The sequence below is a fragment of the Lissotriton vulgaris genome, chromosome 2_1 (assembly GCF_964263255.1).
Source record: "Lissotriton vulgaris chromosome 2_1, aLisVul1.2, whole genome shotgun sequence".
In the NCBI taxonomy this organism is placed as follows: domain Eukaryota; kingdom Metazoa; phylum Chordata; class Amphibia; order Caudata; family Salamandridae; genus Lissotriton; species Lissotriton vulgaris.
In genome coordinates, this window is record NC_141687.1 from 1,983,390,075 (window position 1) to 1,983,412,292 (window position 22,218).

Sequence of the window (22,218 nt, forward strand, 5' to 3'; positions counted from 1 at the left end):
GGAGAGAGACTGAAGATGGAATAGCAGAGGAGAGAAGAGGAGGAGCAGCAGGAGAGAGCGGCAAGGGTGCAACATTGGCGATGGAAGGAGGTGCTTGCAGAACCTCTAGGGAAAGACCGAAACCCCAGAAATGGGTGCAGAGGCCAGGGAGCACTATTCCGGTAGGAGGTGCTGGGTCAGTGTGGGCAGCACTGTAAAACTGGGGACAGGTAGGGGATCGGGAGGGAGGTGTCACAAGTGTTTTACCACTACTACTGGTTGCCTCGCACCGAATATTAGGTTGTGGAGTTCTTTGATGCAGTGTATGGCAGGAGACCCATTATGAACCAGCCATGGGCAAAACATTTAAGCCTCTGATCTAGGCTTCAACAAAATTAATCTGCCATCTTGGAATGGTGTTTGTTGAGAAACTAGGGAGAAAAAGAAGATGGCTACCTTGAAAGTCTTGCATGATTAATACTATCTTAGGGTCAGGCATTCCTGAATAGTACTAATGAAGTCCAATAAGGCAAGCATGTTAAGGTCAGACTTTCACTCGTGCACTTATAAAAAGTAAAATTTAAATTCCTGCGGCTGTGCAAAACAATGAAAAATATGCATTGACAATGCCAATCATTTTGGGTTTTGTAGGATGAAAAAGGGTTTTACTAAGGTTCACTAGCATGCAACACAGATAAACCAACTGTAGTTCTAGAAGAAGGCAAGCTTTCAGCCACAGGAAGACACAACCATTAAAGAGGTAACTGCAAGAAGCCATAACTTGAACCTGCAAGCTCGGGTCCACATTCCTGAGTACCACCTGTCTGTATGCAATGCCTCTGCCTCACTGGACAAGTAGTAATGAGAATATGCATTGAAGCTTTAATGCAGCCTCGATACTGCAACTAACACTACCACTGCACCAACCCACTCTTCACAGTCAGACCTTTCACCTGCACCCACTGCCACTTCACCTGCCACAGCACATAGACCAGCCCACTTACTAGCCCTACCCCGAACCGAACCCAGACAACAACTCAACAAAAACAACAACTTGTATTCACCCTTCTTAACATACGCTCATTATACAAACTGTGATGGATCAAGCCCTGATCTGTTGACTGGGTAGGAGTGTTCTGCTTCATTCAGATACTCTGTCCATCACCACCCCCTTTTCTGAATCGTTTTGTCCACCATAAGCGTGGAAGGGTATGCTCAGACATGAGTCCCTTGCTCACTGCACCATCAGGATTCAAGCAAGCCGGGCCGAAGACGGCTGTAATGCCAGAAACCGGTCCCCGAAAGCTTGTTTCCTTTCCAGTAAACGAATTGGCTTGGTAGTTTGGTCTGCCCTGTTCCCATGATGCACTGGGCCAGGGACAGACTAATTTGCATGTAGCCAGGTTCTGAGCTGGGATGGTGCAGTGAGCTAGAAAACGGTGATGGATCAAGCCCTGATCTGTTGACTGGGTAGGAGTGTTCTGCTTAATTCAGATAGTCTGTCCATCACCACCCCCTTTTCTCAATCATTATACAAACACATCACCAAAATTTGGGACCTCATCTCTACCTTCACACATGTCATCCTCTTCTTTACTGAGACCTGGCTCAACCCCACGCCTGTGTCTGACATAACCACTGCAATACCTGAAGGATACAGAATCACCCACCGCAACAGCATCAAAAAGCCTGGATGAGGGATCACCATCATACACAAGGAAGCCATACAATGCACCACCACAAATGACGACATCACACCAGCCATGAAACACCTCAACTTCCGTCTCCAAACAGACACAAAACCACCACCAGGGGTACACTCACCTACCTTCCTCCAGGACCACGTCCAAACTTCTGGAACTATATTCTCCCCTCGCTATAGGTTCCAACATCTGCATATTCCTCTGTGACTTCAACTTCCATCTCGACAACCACAAAGACATCAATACTAGTATTTTGATTGTCGAGATGGAAGTTGAGGTCGAGGTTGACAGCATTAACAATATTAGACTCGCCCAACTAGTCCACAACCCCATGCACGCTTTAGGCCACACACTAGACACAATCTTCACCTCCAGTGACCACATTGGGTATAGCCACACCATGGACCCCACCATGACTGACCACTCCATCAGTCTGCCCAGTGCCTACCATAGCTGGAGCAAATTCTCAAAGGACACATGAATCAACACCACCCACCCCATCACCTCCAACAACCTAGGTCAGAACATCAGAAACTTCAACAATTGAATCACCAACTGCGCCAACAGCATTGCTTTCATAGGCAAGAAGATCTTCTGACAAGAAGACCTGCAAAACAGCCCTCAACCTCTACTACAGACAATTGAGAAAATCAAAGAAAAAGGCCTAAGCCTCATCCATCGAATCAAGCTAAAATAACAATAAAGTACTCTTCAACATAGTCAAAGAATTCTCCAGCCCCTTAACTCCAACAAACCACTTTACCCCCTCACAGGAACTCTGCGACAACCCTGCAAACTTCTTCCACGACAAGATCTCCAACATCTACAGAAACTTCAAACCCCAGCCTGAGGGCACTGACTTCTTCAAGCAACACAATGACCCTGCTACCACCACAGATATCTGGCTAATGATTGGAGCCAGCTCACCCCACAGGTCACTGCCTCAATCATTAACAGGCCCCAACCGATCCATGCCTCACCACATCTTCAACCTAGGCAAAGACAGAATCGGTCACATACTCACCACCTTGTTCAACACCTCAATTGCCACAGCAACTTTCCCAGAGGACTGGAAACACCCAGAAGTCAACAACCTACAAAAAAAACAATTGGCAGACCCCGTGAATTCAACAACTACCGATCACCCTGCTCCCGTTCCAAGAATTGAAAAAGCCATCAACCTACAACTCTCCTTACATCTCAAACTGGATCTCCTATTAGACTCATTCTTATCTGTACTCTGTAGCAACCACAGCACTGAGACAGCCCTCATCACGGCTACTGAGGACATCCGAGCTGTACTCAACCAAGCAGAGACTGCAACTCTGATCCTCCTAGACCTCTAGGCAGCCTTCAATATGGTCTCCCACCACACCCTTATCACAAGGCTGAACAACATAGGCATCTACGGATCCTCTCTCAAATGGATCGTCTCTTTCCTTACCGGACGGTCGGAAAACCATCCTGGGACCGGTTTCGGATTCATAATCTTCATCAGCCAGGCTATCTTGAATGCAGTGGCAAAGTTAGCAAGGGACTCACGGCTGAGCATACCCTGCCAACTTAGGGCGAACAAAGCGATACCAAAGGGGATGATGGACAGAGCGTTTGAGAAAATCAAACACTCACCCCCAGTCAACTGATCAGTTCAGACCGGTCCCGGGATGCTTGTTTCCGGTCCAGGGAAGACATGGCTTGGCAGTTCGGGCTGGACTGTTCCCATGAGGCACAAGGTCAGACTGATTTGCATATGGCCATGTCTGAACTGGGGTGGCAGAGTGAGCTAAAGCATGGTGATGGATTAAACCCAGATCAGTTGACTGGGGGTAAGTGTTTGATTTGCTCAAACGCTCTGTCCAACATCCCCTTTTGTATCACACTAAGTACCTAGGCATCATTCTGGACATCTAGCTAATCATGACAACTCAGGTCAACTCTATCTCCTTCTCCTGCTTTTATATCCTCCACATGCTTTGAAAGGCATTCTAATAGCTACCCCATAGCTCAAGTAGCACCATCACCCAGGCCCTCATCTCCAGCCGACTGGACTACAACAGTGTTCATTATGCAGGGATTGACGACTACAGACCATACAGAACACCAAAGCCAGACTCTTCCTGGATGTTCCTAGATGAACCTACATCACCTCCTACGTCAGGGAGCTATGCTGGCTCCCTGTACAGAAAAGATGCTAGTTCAAGTTCCTGACACCTGCATACAAAGCCCTCCACAATTGCAGACCTGCCTACTTAAACCACTGCCTGAGCATCCATCGGCTCACCAAACACCTCTGCTCTGCGTCTCTTTCTCTAACCTTCGCCCCCTGCATCCGACGTCGCAGGTGCAGAGGTCACTCCTTTTCCTACCCAACATCGAAGACATGGAACGAACTACTATTTCATCTATGTACCTCCTCATCTCTTCCAAAGTTCTGAAAGTCTCCCCTGAAGACCTGGCTATTCAACTAATCAACTAGACTGTACCAGTGCCTGGATACCTTCAATGGTGACAAGTAGGGCTCTACAAATCTACTGATTGATTGAATGTCAAGACAGTAAGTACATGGCATGCTTATGGATGTATACGCTGCCAAAACAAGAATGGAAACTCCGAGACTGAATATTCTGAAGTCATTTTTGTTCTTTAGGAGCAGAATGCAGTGCTTTATGATCTTTTCGAAAATTAAAGTAGAAAAGCTATGACAATATTTCAAAGGTATTGGCCTCCTTTGCCATATTCAATCCTTTGGTTCGTAGCATGTGCTGTTCAATGAGGTTGTTACATTTTGAAGACTGTGGTGTTTTTAAGTTTTCCAACATGCATGTCTAACGCTCAGATATTTTCAGCATGCTTCATTCTTGGAACCAAAACAGTGACTGCTTTCTGTACTTGTCCTTAGCCATGAGTGCTTACTTTAGAACCTGTTATATTATAACTAACTATGTCAATAGAACTTGAAAAGTCATGCTCAAATGTTCCTCCAAATACTTTGCAGAATCCAGCTCCAGCGAAAAGACTTCTAGTGGCACCACCTGAGCTCGTTAGAGCCACAGATATTGGTACCTTCAGTGCACAGATGAGAGCCAGATGCAGGCCTGACTGGGGAGTACATGAGCAGAAAAGACAGAGATAAACACAGAGAAGAGTAGGCTGAGCAGTAGTGAAACTAGGGGATAAAAGAGGAGGAGGAAGTAATTAACAGAGTCTCAGGGAACATCTGAAATGTCACAAGTAAACATAGACTGGGATGGTGAGCTGTTGGCAAAGGGAGAGAAGGGAGAGGTGACATTGGGTGAAATTGCAAGTGTGAAACAGAGAAGGTGACACGGGATAGCACATAGATGCAGATGGCAAGATAACATCTGGTCATTGGAGGGAGAAGAAACAGACTAAACTGCATGTGACTTGCAGAAAGGAGAGCGCATTAGGTTCAATGGGGATAGTGGAAAAGGAAATGCAATGGAGCCTTGTCATTCCCTAGCTGCCAGCTAAGTCATGTTGACCATGTACACCGCTTCACTGCCTTTTGGATAAATCTACGCTATAGAAATCAAAACAAAAAGAAGAGGGAGGCCAGGAGCAGATAAAGGTCCAGTACGCAGGCTCTGAAAGCAATTGTTATTTCAACCACGAAAGTACTGTTCCTGTCAAGATGTTGGAGGGAATTAAAGAGAAGGAAGAACGAATCTCAGAAATGAAAGAACAAAAGGGAATCCTATGGATGATTTCTTGTTGCCCTCACACACCCCTAAGGATGTAATCCTTCATCATTGGGAAATTGCTCCTCATCGGGCAGATGCTGCAATGCCCATTTGGGCCCTACGAAGGGTCGCTTTGGCAGAGATCTTTTGTTGTTTATGCCGTATAATGGAGGGTGTTAGTGTTAGTGTGACAGTGTTATGAAAGTGTGGGGTGGTAGTATGTAAGGGAGTGAAGAATACAAGTGTCCAGGAGATACCTAGTAGATATTATAATGTGGAGATTCTGCTGGCAGGATTAAAAAGACCAAAAACTGTGAATAAATCAAAATAGTGTAATCCGGTGAACATTTGTCGCGCCTGATGGTCCTGAGCGGATCCACGGCGCTTCGTCACGACCAATGGTAGTGGTTTTATAAAAGTGCCCCTTTTTGCATGATTAAGCCCCTCCCCACACACACTTTTTGCCTGATGTTGATTCTCTTTGACTAAGTGTGCCCTGGGTTCCTACCAACCAGATAACAAGGGCCAATGTTCTTTCCCTAAAACTGTACTGTTGAAACCCAATTGGCACCTTTCTGGTCACAGGTAAGTCCCTTGTAAAAGGTACCATGAATACCAAGGGCACTGTGACCAGGGAATGCCTCTAAGGACTGCAGCACATATTGTGCCACCTTTATGGGCTCTGTACTTCAACACAAACACACTGCCATTGCAGGCTGTGTGTTTTGGTGCAGAGCAAAGTGAAGGGTTCACACGGCACACATCTCTGTGTAACTCTCACAAGGGGTCAACAGGAAGTATATGCTACAACATAGAACAATCTATCCTATACTACTTCCAGACAAATGTTACTCACAAAAGATATAGGGTAGCAAGGTGCAACTAGGTGCAACTTCTTGACATAGTCTGTTGCTCAGCTTTTCTTTATCATCCCTCAGTATATTCCGGTTCATGGCCAAGGTATAGACTTTAGCCTCTGGTGCTACTCGAAACTCTCCAATTGCGGTTAGAATTTGTGCAGTATCACTTGGATTGTGCTTGTATATCTGAGCGATTCAGAAAAGGGGGTGGTGATGAACAGAGTGTCTGAATTGAGCAGACCACTCTTACCCAGTCCAAAGATCAGGGCTTGATCCATCACCGTTATTTATCTCACTGCCCCATCCCAGCTCAGAACCTGGCTATATGCAAATCAGTCTGTCCCTGGCCCAGTGCATCATGGGAACAGGGCAGACTAAACTACCAAGCCAATTCTTCACCAGAAAGGAGACAAGCTACCGGGGACCGGTTTCTGGCATTTCAGCCGTCTTCGGCCCGGCCAGAAACCGGTCCCCGGGAGCTTGTTTCCTTCCCAGTGTAAGAATTGGCTTTTGTAGTTTGGTTTGCCCTGTTCCCATCATGCACTGGGACAGGAACAGACTAATTTGCATACAGCCGGGTTCTGAAACTGGGATGGTGCAGTGAGCTAAAAAACGGTGTTGGATCTAGCCCTGATCTCTTGACTGGGTGAGAGCTTTCTGCTTAATTCAGAGACTCTGTCCCTCACCACCCCTTGTTGTAAATATTTTTGTCCATCCTAAGCGTGGAAGGGTATTCTCAGATGTGAGACCCTTGCTCATTGCACCATCAGGATTCAAGCAAACCGGGCCGAAGACGGCTGTAATGCCAGAAACCGGTCCCCGGGAGCTTGTTTCCTTCCCAGTGTAAGAATTGGCTTTTGTAGTTTGGTTTGCCCTGTTCCCATCATGCACTGGGACAGGAACAGACTAATTTGCATACAGCCGGGTTCTGAAACTGGGATGGTGCAGTGAGCTAAAAAACGGTGTTGGATCTAGCCCTGATCTCTTGACTGGGTGAGAGCTTTCTGCTTAATTCAGAGACTCTGTCCCTCACCACCCCTTGTTGTAAATATTTTTGTCCACCCTAAGCGTGGAAGGGTATTCTCAGATGTGAGACCCTTGCTCATTGCACCATCAGGATTCAAGCAAACCGGGCCGAAGACGGCTGTAATGCCAGAAACCGGTCCCCGGGAGCTTGTTTCCTTCCCAGTGTAAGAATTGGCTTTTGTAGTTTGGTTTGCCCTGTTCCCATCATGCACTGGGACAGGAACAGACTAATTTGCATACAGCCGGGTTCTGAAACTGGGATGGTGCAGTGAGCTAAAAAACGGTGTTGGATCTAGCCCTGATCTCTTGACTGGGTGAGAGCTTTCTGCTTAATTCAGAGACTCTGTCCCTCACCACCCCTTGTTGTAAATATTTTTGTCCACCCTAAGCGTGGAAGGGTATTCTCAGATGTGAGACCCTTGCTCATTGCACCATCAGGATTCAAGCAAACCGGGCCGAAGACGGCTGTAATGCCAGAAACCGGACCCCGGGAGCTTGTTTCCTTCCCAGTGTAAGAATTGGCTTTTGTAGTTTGGTTTGCCCTGTTCCCATCATGCACTGGGACAGGAACAGACTAATTTGCATACAGCCGGGTTCTGAAACTGGGATGGTGCAGTGAGCTAAAAAACGGTGTTGGATCTAGCCCTGATCTCTTGACTGGGTGAGAGCTTTCTGCTTAATTCAGAGACTCTGTCCCTCACCACCCCTTGTTGTAAATATTTGTGTCCACCCTAAGCGTGGAAGGGTATTCTCAGATGTGAGACCCTTGCTCATTGCACCATCAGGATTCAAGCAAACCGGGCCGAAGACGGCTGTAATGCCAGAAACCGGTCCCCGGGAGCTTGTTTCCTTCCCAGTGTAAGAATTGGCTTTTGTAGTTTGGTTTGCCCTGTTCCCATCATGCCCTGGGACAGGAACAGACTAATTTGCATACAGCCGGGTTCTGAAACTGGGATGGTGCAGTGAGCTAAAAAACGGTGTTGGATCTAGCCCTGATCTCTTGACTGGGTGAGAGCTTTCTGCTTAATTCAGAGACTCTGTCCCTCACCACCCCTTGTTGTAAATATGTATATCTGAGGGCATCAGTGCTGTCATGGACTCATCTGAGTATGCCATTCCTATTGTGGGACACCTTGGTCAGCAGGTTTTTTCGCAGTTCACCTTTTCCCCATATTTGGGCGCCCAGGCAGTACTGCTCCCCACCCCAGAGAGAGAGGAGTAGCACCACCAGCATGTTCTTGCTTCATTCTTCTGGCCCGCCTGACCCCTGAAGAGTAGGATTCACCTTCCCCCCCCCCCCCCAGGATGGAATGAGCAGCCCCAGCAGAGCAAACACCTCCCCGGTTGCAGTTGCGGCTCACCGACTATGGGTGAGATTTCAGAGGGGGAGGGGGGGGGGGAGAATGGAGTGGGGTACTACCTCCACTGTCCGATCAAGGCCTGCCAGTCCTCCTAAATTCTGGGGTGGCATGAGCAGCCTACGTGGTTCCTCAGGTCCCCAACTGACTCCTGTTTTTCTTGCCTTATTCCCCTGGGATCTCCCGATGCCATTCCCGCCCTCCAAGCCCATCTGCCCCCACTTCCTGATATCTTGTAATGGGGTTGAGCTTAGGCTCCCACAAACTTGCTCTCACTCCTGCAGTCGATCAGCAGTTGCTGGCCCGCTCAGCATTTCCCTTGCTCTCCTCCAAGCCCTCACACTCTGGCCAGCAGGCACACTGTGTATCCTTAGGAGCCAGCACCACCACAACTGGGCTTTCTCCACCCTCCTGCCTCTTGTCACAATGGCAAGGAGGGGGAAGCACACACCTCGGGGCCCAAATTCCTCACTGTGCCTCCGCCAGGTCTCAATTGGCCTCTGTGGGGCACACAGCTCTCCATGCAGCCAGCTGCTTCTCAGCTCTTTGAGCCCAAGGCACCTGGTCTTGTCTCCTCTGCAGAGCTCCCCCCCCACAGAACGGTCACCTAAGCAGTCCTGGCACTCAGCTGCGGTCAGGCGATGCAGTAGGCAGCACGAATTGCGACTGATTCAGTGGGCTGACTTTGGAGTTTTCTCAACTCTCGTCCACCATATTGGATTGTTGGCCATACCCTCTGGCATCCGCTTACCTTGCTGCAAAGACCAAGTTGACTATTTGGGTCATAATATCGATGACAATGGAACTGAACTCATTCATCAGTTGGTGAACACTCTTCAAGAGACACCTCATCCAAACAACGCTGGTCTGAAATCCTTCCCTTGTGTGCATTTTATTCTTCATTTATACTGAATTATGGTTCACACATCAAATGTCTTACTAAAATGCAAAAACGAATTATTGAGTTTGAGTGGAGAAAAGAATGCCAAGAAGTGTTTGAGTGGATCACAATACAGCTATTGAGTTATTTGAGATTTTTTGATTATTCTTGTCTGTGTCATGGGACTGCCAGCAGTGTGGTAAAAGAAAGAGACAGAATATCTGATTGTAGTGTATGTTTCATGATTAAGTGGCTGAACAGCACTAGTAGCTGATTGAAAGAGAGTTCTTAGCATGTTGGTTACCTGTAGAAACATTCCAGATGTATATGTGGGGAAAGAGGTTCACAATATTCAGGAGTTCACACTGTGCATTGCAAGGCTATTTACTCGATTAATAGTTTGACATTGAACACATCACAGGGGAAAAATTGGTAGTGCAGATTATTTGTAGCGATTTCCCATTGCTGATGATGTGAATGAGGAAGAGAAAGAATTAGAAAGTGCCTTGAACTCTTGTTTGATTGCGGCAGTAGACGCAGAGAGGTAAAATGTAATCTTAGAAAATATGTGGAGAGAAGCGTATAAGCAGGATCAACTGCTGAAGTTGGTCCAACAGTTGGTAGTTGATGCCTAGCCAAAAAGAAAGGAGCCTACAATAAGCATTGCATAGTTTTGTCAAGATAACTGATAAGCTGTGTGTGGAAGTTGGTGTTTTGATGAGGGAAACCGATTTATCCCACCTGGGCAGTCAAGAGTTTAGGTTACATCTAATGCTCATGTGGGGCACTTAAAAACTACTATGATGAAATGGCAGCTGCGTGCCACATTTAGATGCCAGGATCATACAGTGAAGGGACAGTGTTAGTGAAAACAGTGTGTTTTGTAGAAATTGTGAGGTAGGGGTTGACTTAGGTGTTCCATTTGATGCTTCCCAGGAACAGCAGTGCTTCATTGTAGTGTTAATCGAATATTACTGTAAATGGTCGGAAGTAAAATTTTTGTCAGAATCAAATACCAAAGGAATTCATTGAATTTATGAAAATAGTATTTGTTTGGAAGGGCTAATAGAATTTCTGGTTTTGGATAATGGAGTACAATTTGTGAACTAGAAGATGGGGAATTTTCTAGCATCTGTTGGTATTAAACATTTGAGAAGGTCTCTATATCACCTCCAGACTAGCGGTCAGGTAGAACCACTGAATAGGTTTCAGGGGGAATGCATTCTGAGGGCCTTGGTGAACAAATGTGAGATCGTGGGTACAGTGATTCAGTGCTGTGTTCACCTCATTCCGTTGTCAAGTGTTCTCTGTTTGAGCTTCTACGAGAAATGAAACAGTGTTCAAAAGTGTTTCTTTGTAGGAATGGCCCCTTTTTGACATGGTCACACCCACATTTGCATGGTATTCAATGCAATTTTAACAGGAAGTGCAGTGGGTTCCTGCTGACCGGGTCCTCCAGTGCAAAATGTCTTTCCCAATAACTGTACAATTGTTCCCCCAATTGACAATACCTTTAGCACCCATGTCAGTCCCTAGTAAACGCTACCCCAGGTACCTAGGGCAAGGGTACTAAAGAGGGCCCCGAAGGGCTGCGCTGCAGCATGTATTGTGCCATCCTAAGGGACCACTCGCCCAACTTATGCAGACTGCCATTGAAGGCTGTGTGTCTTGATACAGACAAAAGTGACATCGCACATAGCTCTTCGTGTCATGCCTGCAGATACTGCATGCAATATATATGTCACCCCTACAGCAGGCCTTACAGCCCTAAGGCAGGGTGCACTTTACTGCATGTGTGGACATATCTGCATGAGCAGATATGTCCCTGTGCTGGCCAGTTCAATTACTGCCAGTACAAGTGACCAGGGAAGCCATTTTAAGTATACGTGCTGGGCCCTGGTGAAAACGAGTTCTCCAGCTACATGATGGCTTCACTGAATAAAACATCTTGTATTAATAAACCCACACTTATTTATTAGTACATGGCACCCAGAGGGCACCTTAGAGGGGCCCCCTGAAAATCTACCAACTACTAGTCCTGACCAACCGGCCACCACAGACGAGTTTCTAACCCCCAGGCGTTCGGGCCAACACTCTCAGGAGGTCAGGAACAAAGTCTGCTCAGGCAGAGGGTGTTTTACACACTCTTCCAGCAGGATGACCTGTAAATTTGCATTCCAAAGCAGGGGGCTTCAAAGAGCCTGCCACCTTTGGTATGCAAATCTTGATTCCCTCACAGGGATGCCACCACCCTTGACCAGGGCCCATTTAGCGCCTGGACAAGCGGGAAAATTAGTTGTCAGAGAGGCGTGTTTTTCCTCAGGCTAGCCTCACCCCCAAGGTGGGCTACTTGATGTGGTCACGAAATTTCTGATTCTGCTATCTTTGTGATGTTAGAATTAGGAACTCTGGGATAGTTATGCCCACTTCCCACATTAAGTGGTTGTGTATGGTGTGGAATGACCCCAGGGGTAAGTAGCCCATTGGCTACTACCCTACACACCCCTAACGCCCCTAAATGTAGTTTTTAGGGGAACCCCTGGCAACAGAAAATCAGATCCTAAGACCTGAAAGAAGAAGACGGACGCTGAAGTGTCCCAAGAACAGAAGACTAGCACTGACCCGTCGTCAACCCTGCTGGCCTGTCTGCTGTCCTTGACATTTGTGCCAAAGACGACTCGTCCTGCAACTGCCTGTGCCTTCGAAAGCCTGGGAGGACTTCCAGCTTTCAACTAAGACCTAGGAACTCCAGTAGAGTAGCTAAGCCACTCCCCAGCATCCTGCAGGCCCCCAGAAGAGCTAGGAGGACTCCATACTGCCAAAAACCAGACACCAGAAAGCATCACTGCACCTGTGTCCCATTGCCTGAGTTGAAGTGGGCAAACGGTGCCAGGGTAGTCCGCAGATTCTGATACACAAAGGTAAACGAGAAAGGAGACGCTCTCGATACCAAAAGTCAGAGAGGAACTCTCAAGAGAGAGTACACCCTCCCGTGTTTGAACACTAAATCACATAAAGTACTCCTCTAATACATCAATCGTATTCCACAACTATTGTTATAGATGGATCATGATCTAACCGTGACGGGAAGTCCCTATGTGAAGCTACTGATAATGTGCCACTAGGAGATGGGGAAGGAAGCAAGTCCTTTTGTTTTATATACCCTCATACACCCTAGTGGTGTCATGCTTCATCATCGGGTCACCCTGACACCTAAAAGTCAGGGTGGACGCAACCATATTTCAGGGAGGTCTTAGAGATGTTTTTGGCCAGGGGAATACAGATTAAAAATACCCAGACAGATCCCAGTTTCCCTTTATTCTTGGATCTGCCAGGGATATTAAAACCGAGATGAATAGGGTCGATAGGGATATTATGGTCCTAGGGCCAATATGTTTCAGTCAGCTTATGCCCCTAAAGGGTGCTGGACTTTCTTAAGGGCGATGCCGCAGTACCCCCTGGAATAGACAATAGTGAGGGAATTTCCCTATACTATTTATAATAAGGACAGATAGCCGCTCCTTTTTCTTTCAGTAGATTATTATTATTTGCGATTACTCCATCCCGTAATGGGAGAGGTTGTGCTCCACGAGGGACCTCACGTTTTGAAAGGAGTAGCCCTTTAATCACGCTGCCTCCAAGAGTCCTGCCCTGTAGTCATTCCTATTAGGTGTGGGTCCCTACAGCTTTCCACCCCAGCCTCGAAGCCAACTTGGGTTTCCTAGCTGTGTACTTCTCGATGCCGCCTGCAGTCTCTTTCTGCAGGCCCCCTCTAACGCTAGTGTTTCAAGTGACAGAAACCTGATGCCTCAGGACACCTCTGCACCTGACCTTCCCGGCCAGAGGACTCCTACTCACCAGAAGTCCAAGAAATTTGTCTCGAAAGTCACTGTAAAGAACTTTTATGCACTTTTTTGTTTTTCCTCAATAGGATAGCATTGCCACCTCTAAAAATTGCAGTGTTGACTTTTGAAAACTATAAGTTATTTCTGTCTCGAAACGTACTTACCTAATCGTAATGAATTTGGTGCCAAATATATAAAGATACTTGTATTTGTGTGGGTCTCCTTATTGACTCGTGTGCATCATTTATTGACTGTGTGTGTGCTGCAGATGTCTTAATACCTCGCTCTGATACACATAAGGCTGTTTAACCCCACTACCCCGTAAGAGAGCACCTTGGGATTGCCAAAGCAAGCCCTTGTCCACTTACAAGTATACCTCTTTTTGGTGTATTATATAAAGAGCCAGCTTCCTACAATGTTTAAATTATTAAAAGGAGATGTGGCTACTGGTCGATTAGATAACGTGGTAAGAGTCAATGCCACTGAACCTCATGTCAAAACCAAGTCTACTTTGATTTCACGAAAAGCACATAGGATGTAACGGTTCAAATAGGGATTGTAGTTCGAATGAATACAAATATATTGTCATGTCAGGAAATATGAATGCAAATTCAGAGACCTAGTTGTGATGTAGGTAGTTTCTCAAAATTAAAGGATGATGTTAAAGTGTCTCATAACCAACAAAACGTATCAGGTCATCAACATAGTGGGAGTGAAGGAGAGGATGATAATGGTTGAAATGACAGTGGGGCGAGACAAGGTCCTCTTTGCATATCCTGCGGAGTACGCCGGCTGCCCAATAAATTGCAAGGGGTTTGGTTATATAACTATGTTCAGACTAACTTTCACATTTTTTTCCTGATTTAGTTTAAATATTTTTATTAGTGTTATATGACTCTTTATGATGTTTTAGCCATTATGGTGTATGTTTATATGGGATTCGGATGTTCGATTTGTGTTATGTTTAATATTTATTGAAATAATTGTTTAATTTGGGTAGAAAAAGATGTATGTTGGGTGTACTTCATTTATTTATGTGTACTCTGCAGGGTTACAAAAACACGGCGTTCACGTGGTCCTCTGGTTCTGATGAAATGTTGTGTTTTGAATGCTGGGGGAAAACAGTAGGCTTCAGCAGAGGCTGACATTCCTGTTTCAGTTTCAAAACAGTATGTTTGGGAAATAATTGCTATGAAATTCATGCATATTCAAGACTCTAGCAGCTCACTTTGACTTTATTGCTCCTATTGCATGTTTACTTTTTGACAGCATATACAAGTGCACATTCAGTTAAGCCTACAAATTGTCTATAATGGATTCCATTTGTTGTAGTTGTGCTACTCCTACAGATCAAGATCAGGATACTTAATTTTTAACTGTCAATTTCAAATTCCTTAACATTTGCAGAAGGTTTTAAAACTTTCAATTTAGCTTTTTTAGGTATATGTACTTTATAAATTTGCTAATATTGTTAAATTTCCCAAGGAGTTGGTGACCCAATGAGTAGGTGTTACGGACCCCCAAGTGTTTGCGGACCACAGGTTAAGAAACACTGGACTAGGGCAACACTTCAGCAGCTGTCTCTGGCCAAATGGGCTACTGCAAACTGTTCCACTAACCATCCAAAGCACATCTTCCACAGCTAAAACTTTAAGTGCAGTGTATTTGCTACCACAAAAAAGAACATGTCCCTGAAGAATGTGAGATATGTCAGTCATTCTCTGTTCAGGCTTAATTGGGCAGTGAAAACAGATTACTGTTGCTAAAATAAAAGAACTAACCGGTAGATTCATGAAAGAAAAATCGGCTTGCAAAGGGCCAGATTCTGTGAATCTGGCCCTTAGCGAGCGCAATTTTTGCATTTGGGATTCATCATCCCAAATGCAAAAATCGGTAATTGCGAAATCGCATATTTGCGAGGAATTGTCAGTCAGTCAGTCAATTATCTTTATTCGATTATTAAAAATCATAAAAGAACGAGCATTATTACATAGCAACATTTCATCAGAACACAAGTTAATACATAAATATAACAAACAATCAATGTTTAAAAAGCGCTAAAATCACAATGTACAAAATGAATCATACGAAGATGTTAAAAATGTTAAAAAGAGACTTTTTAAAAGACAAGGCGTTTAAAATCAATGAAATAAAAAGGGAAGTCAATGTTCGGGAGTAAGGTGCCTAATTCTTGTGCGGTGCTTATTTATACGTGCTCCTGCGACTAAAAAACTAGCAACATGAAAGGCTACTCTTACATTAGGAAGGAGTTGCAAAAACATCAGGGCTGGTTTTACCTGAATAAAGCCTTGATTACGCATGATTGGAAGCAAATATCTTTTTCTAATCTCAGTATAGTGTCCGCAAAACATGGTAAAGTGAATCGTGTCCTGGGTGGAAAAGTGATCACAATCACATGGTTCAGCATTATCGGGTCTATTCCAAGTTTTAAAATTGCCCAGAATGAAGTGGATCAAATCAAAACGGAATCTCGTTAGGAGGAAACGATGGTATGGTTTAGTTACCAGGAAAAGGTATGGTTCCATTCCTGGAACAGTTGTCAACAAACAATGTTTCCTTACCATGGTTTTTTTTAACTCTTTGGCTTCCCTCTCCATGACATATAAGTTTATCAGGGTATTTTTTACTATTTTAAGATCTTCCTGTCTTATCAAGTCTGGAGATGAGAAAAGCTCCGGTCGGCCGGCTAAAGTTAACTGCGTTTGTACGTATTTTACCCACGGGATGTTTTGGGCTCTATCCAGGGCTAAACAATCTTTTAGGATAATGTGATTTAATGTAAGCTCCTGGTTAAGCCAAGTTTTCATCCATCCGATGACTGGGGCTAGTTTTAAAATGTCAGTTATATAGCCCAATCCTAGCTCTGTGTGTAATGCATAGGAGGGAGTCGATTGGGGGACTGAAAGCAGAGATCTCAGAAATTTGTTTTCTACTTTCTGGATTTTGTCATGACTGGTGTACCCCCAAATAACAGAGTCGTACTAAGCAACAGACAAACATTTTGCTTTATAGACCTTAATAATGCTTTCCATGGGACGGGCACCTAGTTTTTTAGCAAAACCAAGCAACCCTGCTGCCGCTCTTGCAACAGCGTTGCTTTTAACGGAATGCTGGGGGCCCCAAGTGCCCTTTTCATCAAAGGTCACCCCTAAATATGGAAAAGATGGGACTCTCCTGACCTCTTTCCCAGCACAAAAAAATGTTTTCGACTTTCTTTTCCTTCCTGCGGCTCCTGCAATCATTACATGAGATTTCTCTGTATTGGTTTTCATGTCCAACGGGGTCATGAAGTCCCCAAAAGATGAAAGGGGTTTATTTAGTGCCACTCCGGAGCGTGCCAGAAGAACTGCATCGTCCGCGTACAGGAGGACAGGTATCTTTGTCTCACCTGCACGCGGAATATCGGTGTGGGATGCTGCCAAGACTACCTCAAGATAGTTTATATAGAGAGTAAAGCGGAGGGGGGCAAGGATACACCCTTGCCTAACCCCCCTCTCTGACTTAAAGTGGCAAGTGCATCTTCCTTCCCTAGTCACTCTGACCGAGGTAATAAGATCCCTATTTAACTCAGCCAGGTATCCAACCAAAGGGGGGGTCGATGCCCATGGTCGAAAGGATCCTCCACAGCTTTGCCCTGTTGACCAGGTCAAAGGCTGATGAGAGGTCCATAAAGGCCATGTACAGGGAACCCCCTTTGGCGATTACGTATTTATTTATGATTAGTTCTAGGTTTAGGCACTGGTCTAGGGTTCCTCTTTTGGCTCTAAAGCCGTATTGTGCATTTGATAGGACACCCTTCCCTTCTAAAAGCTGAGTCAGTCTTCCTAAAAGGACTCTTCCCAAGATTTTAACACTAGAATCAATGAGAGAAATTGGCCTATAACAGGCCGGATCTGTCCTCTGTCCTTTTTTAAAGATCGGTACTATCGTGGACTTGGCCCAGCTAGTAGGAAAAATGAGATCCCTTGTAGCATTAAAAATATTTGTGAGAATCTTGGTGCTTAGTTCAGGAGCACTCTTAAAGAAATCTGCGGGGACCCCATCGGGCCCCGGTGCCTTTTTATAGAGTGTGTCATTAATTGCTTTTTTCACCTCCTCTAAACTAAAGGGAGAGATGGTAGTTGTTGGTTGTGTGAGTGACATCTCGCAGTCTGGGGTAGTATCAGTACGGCTATAGATGTTACTGAAATGTGTCACCCAGTGTTCATCTGGTATGATGCAATCTGCTCTCTGATTGTCTAGTCCCGCGAAGTATGGGTGGTTTATAATTGCCCAGAATTTGGCGCTATCTCTCTGTGTATCAGGCAATAATAAATCACTCCAGGCCTCATTTTTTATCTCGGATTTCCTCACCCTGATAGCGTGACTGTATTGTTTCCTCAGTGATGCTATCTGCTCTTTATCTCTGGGTTTGTTTTCTGAACTAATGAACTAAGAGCAGGCTGAGGACCCTCACCATTACTATCTTGTCTTGGGGAGAGTCAATCGTTTTGGTCTATGAAGGATAACGGGGCATAGCGATTGAATAGTTGAAGGGGTTGTGCAACAGGGTTATGCTGTACTGAGTGATAATGGTGAGCTGCTACATTATGCCTTAGGCCCTGGCCCCATCTGAGGTTCGAGTCCCAATTGCTATCCCACCCTGGGGCAGGGGTCCTTGGATAAGTGACATTCTGCTGTTCACCGTAGAAAAACTTTAGGGTTAAGGGAACAACAGTACCCCGTCTGCGTTGGGGAGGGAATAAGTTAGCAAGAATGTTGGGAAGGAGGTCTTGAGTTGAAAAACTCACTGCCACACAGTCCCCTTTAAACTTTTTCGGCCGGTTTCCCAACTGGGGTACCATAGTTGCTGACTTGATTACACTTGCCAGATGGTGCTTTCCCCCTGGTGCTAGCCGCATGTTACTGGTTAGCCAGTGTAAGGCCTTGCTAGTGAGAGAAGTGGGGCTTTCCACTGTTCCCCCCTCCAGAGGAGGGACATTTGCTAGAACTAAAACCACAGGTGTGGCTTCAGCTATGAATTGTAGGGGGTCCGTTGAGTGAGCTTGTACTGGGGGGATATTAACCAAAGGGGTTGTGTCTGTTGGAATGTTAACTGATAAAGGACCCTCATTGTTAACAGTCAATGTTGGTGGATGAGATGGTGAATATTTTCAAAAAAAGCATCCTCAAAAGTGTGATTTGATTTATCCTCAACACTATTCACTTGCTTAGGTATTGGGGTAATAGCCCTCTTCCGTCTTGTCCCTGAACGTAACCCGCCCCTCTTTGGTGGATTTTTGGTGCATAGTCGTCTAGGCCTGGCGGCATGCCCTATAGGCGACTGCTCGTCCGCTGAAACGCGAGTCTGTTTCTCTTGTTCGAAGTCAGTGTCAATGTCTGTGTCGCCCTCAGCCTCTGCATAGGATCCCTCAGAGGCCGGGGCTGCGTTAACAGATATGCCAGTTGTTCCTTGGGAAATAGGGCCGCTAGTAGTGGCCACGCAATGAGCTTCTTGCAGTATGGTGTCATCAATCAATCTAGATGCGGACGGGGACAGACATCGTAAATCAGGGGATTGGCTCAACCCCAGAGACTCTCTCCTCTGCATGTTTATCTTTTTAACAGTCTGAACAAGGTAATTGTCAATAGTGTTTTGCGGGACTTCCTCTGATTTTTTGGGCATGTTTACAAAATACACGCAAACTCAGTGTTGTGCAAACAAGGTGGCAAGTAACAAAATCTTAAAGCAGCAAGTCTTACTTGAAGAGTGGATCACGCAAGTATTTCCTGCAGCGTTTCTGGCCCTGTCCCTGCCTCCTCCTGCCGATGAGGGCCGTAGAGGGCCCGCCCTTTGCCCGGGCTTAGCCCCGGGTGTCCCGCTCGCGTCCCGCGACGCGGGGGTTTGTCCGGCTTTATGGCGCCCTCGGCGCTGTCTCTGCACGTCACAAACATGCCGCCGCGAGGCCTGCCGGGTGTTGTAGTTCCCGTAGCGGCGGCGCGGGTCTTAGAGGCAAAGTGACTCTCGGCGGTGGCGGTTTCTCCTGCACGGTGTCCCAGTCGGCGTGGCAAAGGTGAGTGGTCTCCCCTGCTCTGCCGGGGTTTGTCCGGCTTTATGGCGCCCTCGGTGCTGTCTCTGCACGTCACAAACGTGACGTGAAAACAGATTACTGTTGCTAAAATAAAAGAACTAACAGGTAGATTCATGAAAGAAAAATCGGCTCGCAAAGGGCCAGATTCTGCGAATCTGGCCCTTTGCGAGCGCAATTTTAGCATTTGGGATTCATCATCCCAAATGCAAAAATCGGTAATTGCGAAATCGCATATTTGCGAGGAATTGCATTTAAGGAATCTCTATTTGAGATTCCTTAAATGCAATTCATTAACCATTTTTAATTTGCGAATTCGCTATTTCTGGCCGCTATTTACCGCGAGGTCAAACCTCGTGGTAAATAGCGAAAACTTAGAAAAATGCATTTAAATGCATTTTTCCAAGTTGCATGTTACACACACACATGTCCTTTGGACATGTGTGTGCGCAACACCAATGTAGATTACATATCAGGGGTGCTACAGGGTGTCCTTTGGACACCCCTGGCACCCTTGAAATCGCATCCTTATTTGCGATTAGCAAATTGCTAATCGCAAATAAGGAATAACTGCCCATTCATTCCTATGGGCCATGAATGGGGAGTTATTCCTTATTTGCGATTAGCAATTTGCTAATCGCAAATAAGGAATGTGTAGGAATCGCAATTTATTTAGCGATTCCTACTTGAATCCCGTTTCGCAAGTCCTTAATATCGATTCCTTAATAATCGCTATTAAGGACTCGCAAAACAGTCTTTTGTCAAAGTGCTGCCTTTTGTCCTCAAGTTAGTGGCACATATTTCTTTAAAAAACAGCACTGTAATAAATGTAATGTTATATTATATGTGTGTTCTTTAATGCTGATGAATTCATATTTTTCCAAACATTTTTAGAATGCCACTGGTATAATTATAGTATGTAAATCTATGAAAAATGCAAACGCATACGGGCAAACAACTTTTTATTTTCAGGGTATTACCTCTAGGATTACCATTGACCACCTAATGAGGGACCTTGTGGCAGTTTATTTTGTTTTTTATTTTATACTAACCCTGTTGTACATCTGTCCTCAGAGTGCAATCTTGTGGAAGGGGAAGACCAAGTGGAAGTGAATGGAGAAATTTTTCCTAAGCCATTTGTAGAAAAGCCAGTCAGTGCAGAAGACCACAATGTCTACATTTACTACCCAACCTCAGCTGGTGGAGGCAGCCAGCGACTCTTTAGGAAGGTAAAGTGATGGCTGGTGAAATCCCATGGTAATGCTGCTCCAGTATGGTTTTATTGCTGCCCTCTTTAATGCACTTCAGAACAGTGGCTGAATTCACTGTTTTATTGAGTATTCACACAAGCATGTTTCCATGTATCTGTTGTTGTATACAATTCACATTTTACATTAATTTGTATTTTGTCTTTTTAGTAAAGATTAACAGTAAACGAGAAGGTCATATTGGTGTGCATAGTTATTTCTTGAGGTGTGTAGTTTTAGAAGTGCTTAATTTGCTAAATCAAATTAAGGAACTGGACTCTTGGTGGAGTTTTCAGTTTCCTTTTCCTTCTGCATACATTTTAGATTGCACATGCTAGTAATTGTTTTGCTTTCTGGCAGAATTTCTTCAATGTTATTTAGGTTCTTTTCTGCTCTTGTATTTAAGTCATGTTTTGGACCTTGAAGTCTTCATATTTTCTCTTTGCCATGTTACACTGAGTTCCCTTGGTCTATTCATCCTTACTCTCGAGTCTGCCCGTAATTCTCCTTACCCAACTATTCTCTTTTACCTCAACTCACAGCTCTCTCAGGCCTGAAATGTAGCTTATTTTGTCGTGTGGTTCCCTATAAACATATATAGGATCTGGGCGTTTAGACATCATACACTGTGTGTGCCACTGTAAACACCTCTTACCAAGGAGAGAATAGTTCTTGGCAACTATCTAACATGACAACTCTGTCCTATCAGGGATCGTGGAAAAAGTACAGTACTTTTCGCTCAGTCACTCTTGCTCACTTTGTCTCAGGGAGATACACAGAATAAACGGTGGGGACGTTTTCAATAAACATTTGTTGAACTATCATCATTCTAATGTAAAATAGGTGTGCTGAAACAACCATAAGACAGAAACCGATATAGATGTCCATAAGCACCAACAGAGTAAAAGGATGGTAGATTCCTACCGTGGTGCTAAAACAATTAATACTGGCAGGTATAAAAATAAATGACAATAAAATGAGTACTCCTACGATGCAACCCTAACTAGATGTACCTACATGGACCTAGCATGTATGTAGATGTAGAGCCAAGAATTCCTCTAGAATAAAGCCAACCCCAGTAGCTGAAGTGAGAGACTGTGGGACCCTGTCTTGGTCTCAAGATGGATACCCCGCGAGGGATGTCAGACCACTGCAAGCTGGAGTGTCTGCGTGCAGGAACCTCAGAGTCTCGCATCAGAGTGTCAGTATGGAAGTCTTTCATATCCTCTTCCTGCCTCAGCAAAGATCTGTTGTTTATTTACCCAAATTTGTACGCTCAGGGGATCTACCTTGCTGTGTCATGTCATACACGGATAATGGAAGGAATGACCCTTATACATAGTAATTATGCAACAGATGATAGTCCTGCTGAGATTCCAGGAGTCCTCCTGCATAATGAATGAGGCTAGTTTTCACTTCATTTTCACGTCATTTAAGCAGTACCGTAACTAGATAAAAGGTCGGATCCAAGAGCCGTTATGTAGTGTAATGGCAGGGGAAATATAGGTGAAAGGTCTGGTTACTCCCTGA

At 45.2% G+C, this 22,218-nt stretch overlaps 1 protein-coding gene across 9 annotated transcripts in view; it reads left to right on the forward strand.

The window, feature by feature from the left end:
* The window catches only part of PPIP5K1 (diphosphoinositol pentakisphosphate kinase 1), a 1,319,084-nt gene that overhangs the window by 309,567 nt on the left and 987,299 nt on the right, over positions 1-22,218 (forward strand). For all 9 annotated transcript variants that reach the window (XM_086958191.1, XM_086958195.1, XM_086958197.1 and 6 more), the window contains one exon: positions 20,516-20,670. In XM_086958191.1, coding sequence (XP_086814317.1) covers positions 20,516-20,670 — 155 coding nt within the window. The remainder of the gene's footprint in view (positions 1-20,515; positions 20,671-22,218) is intronic.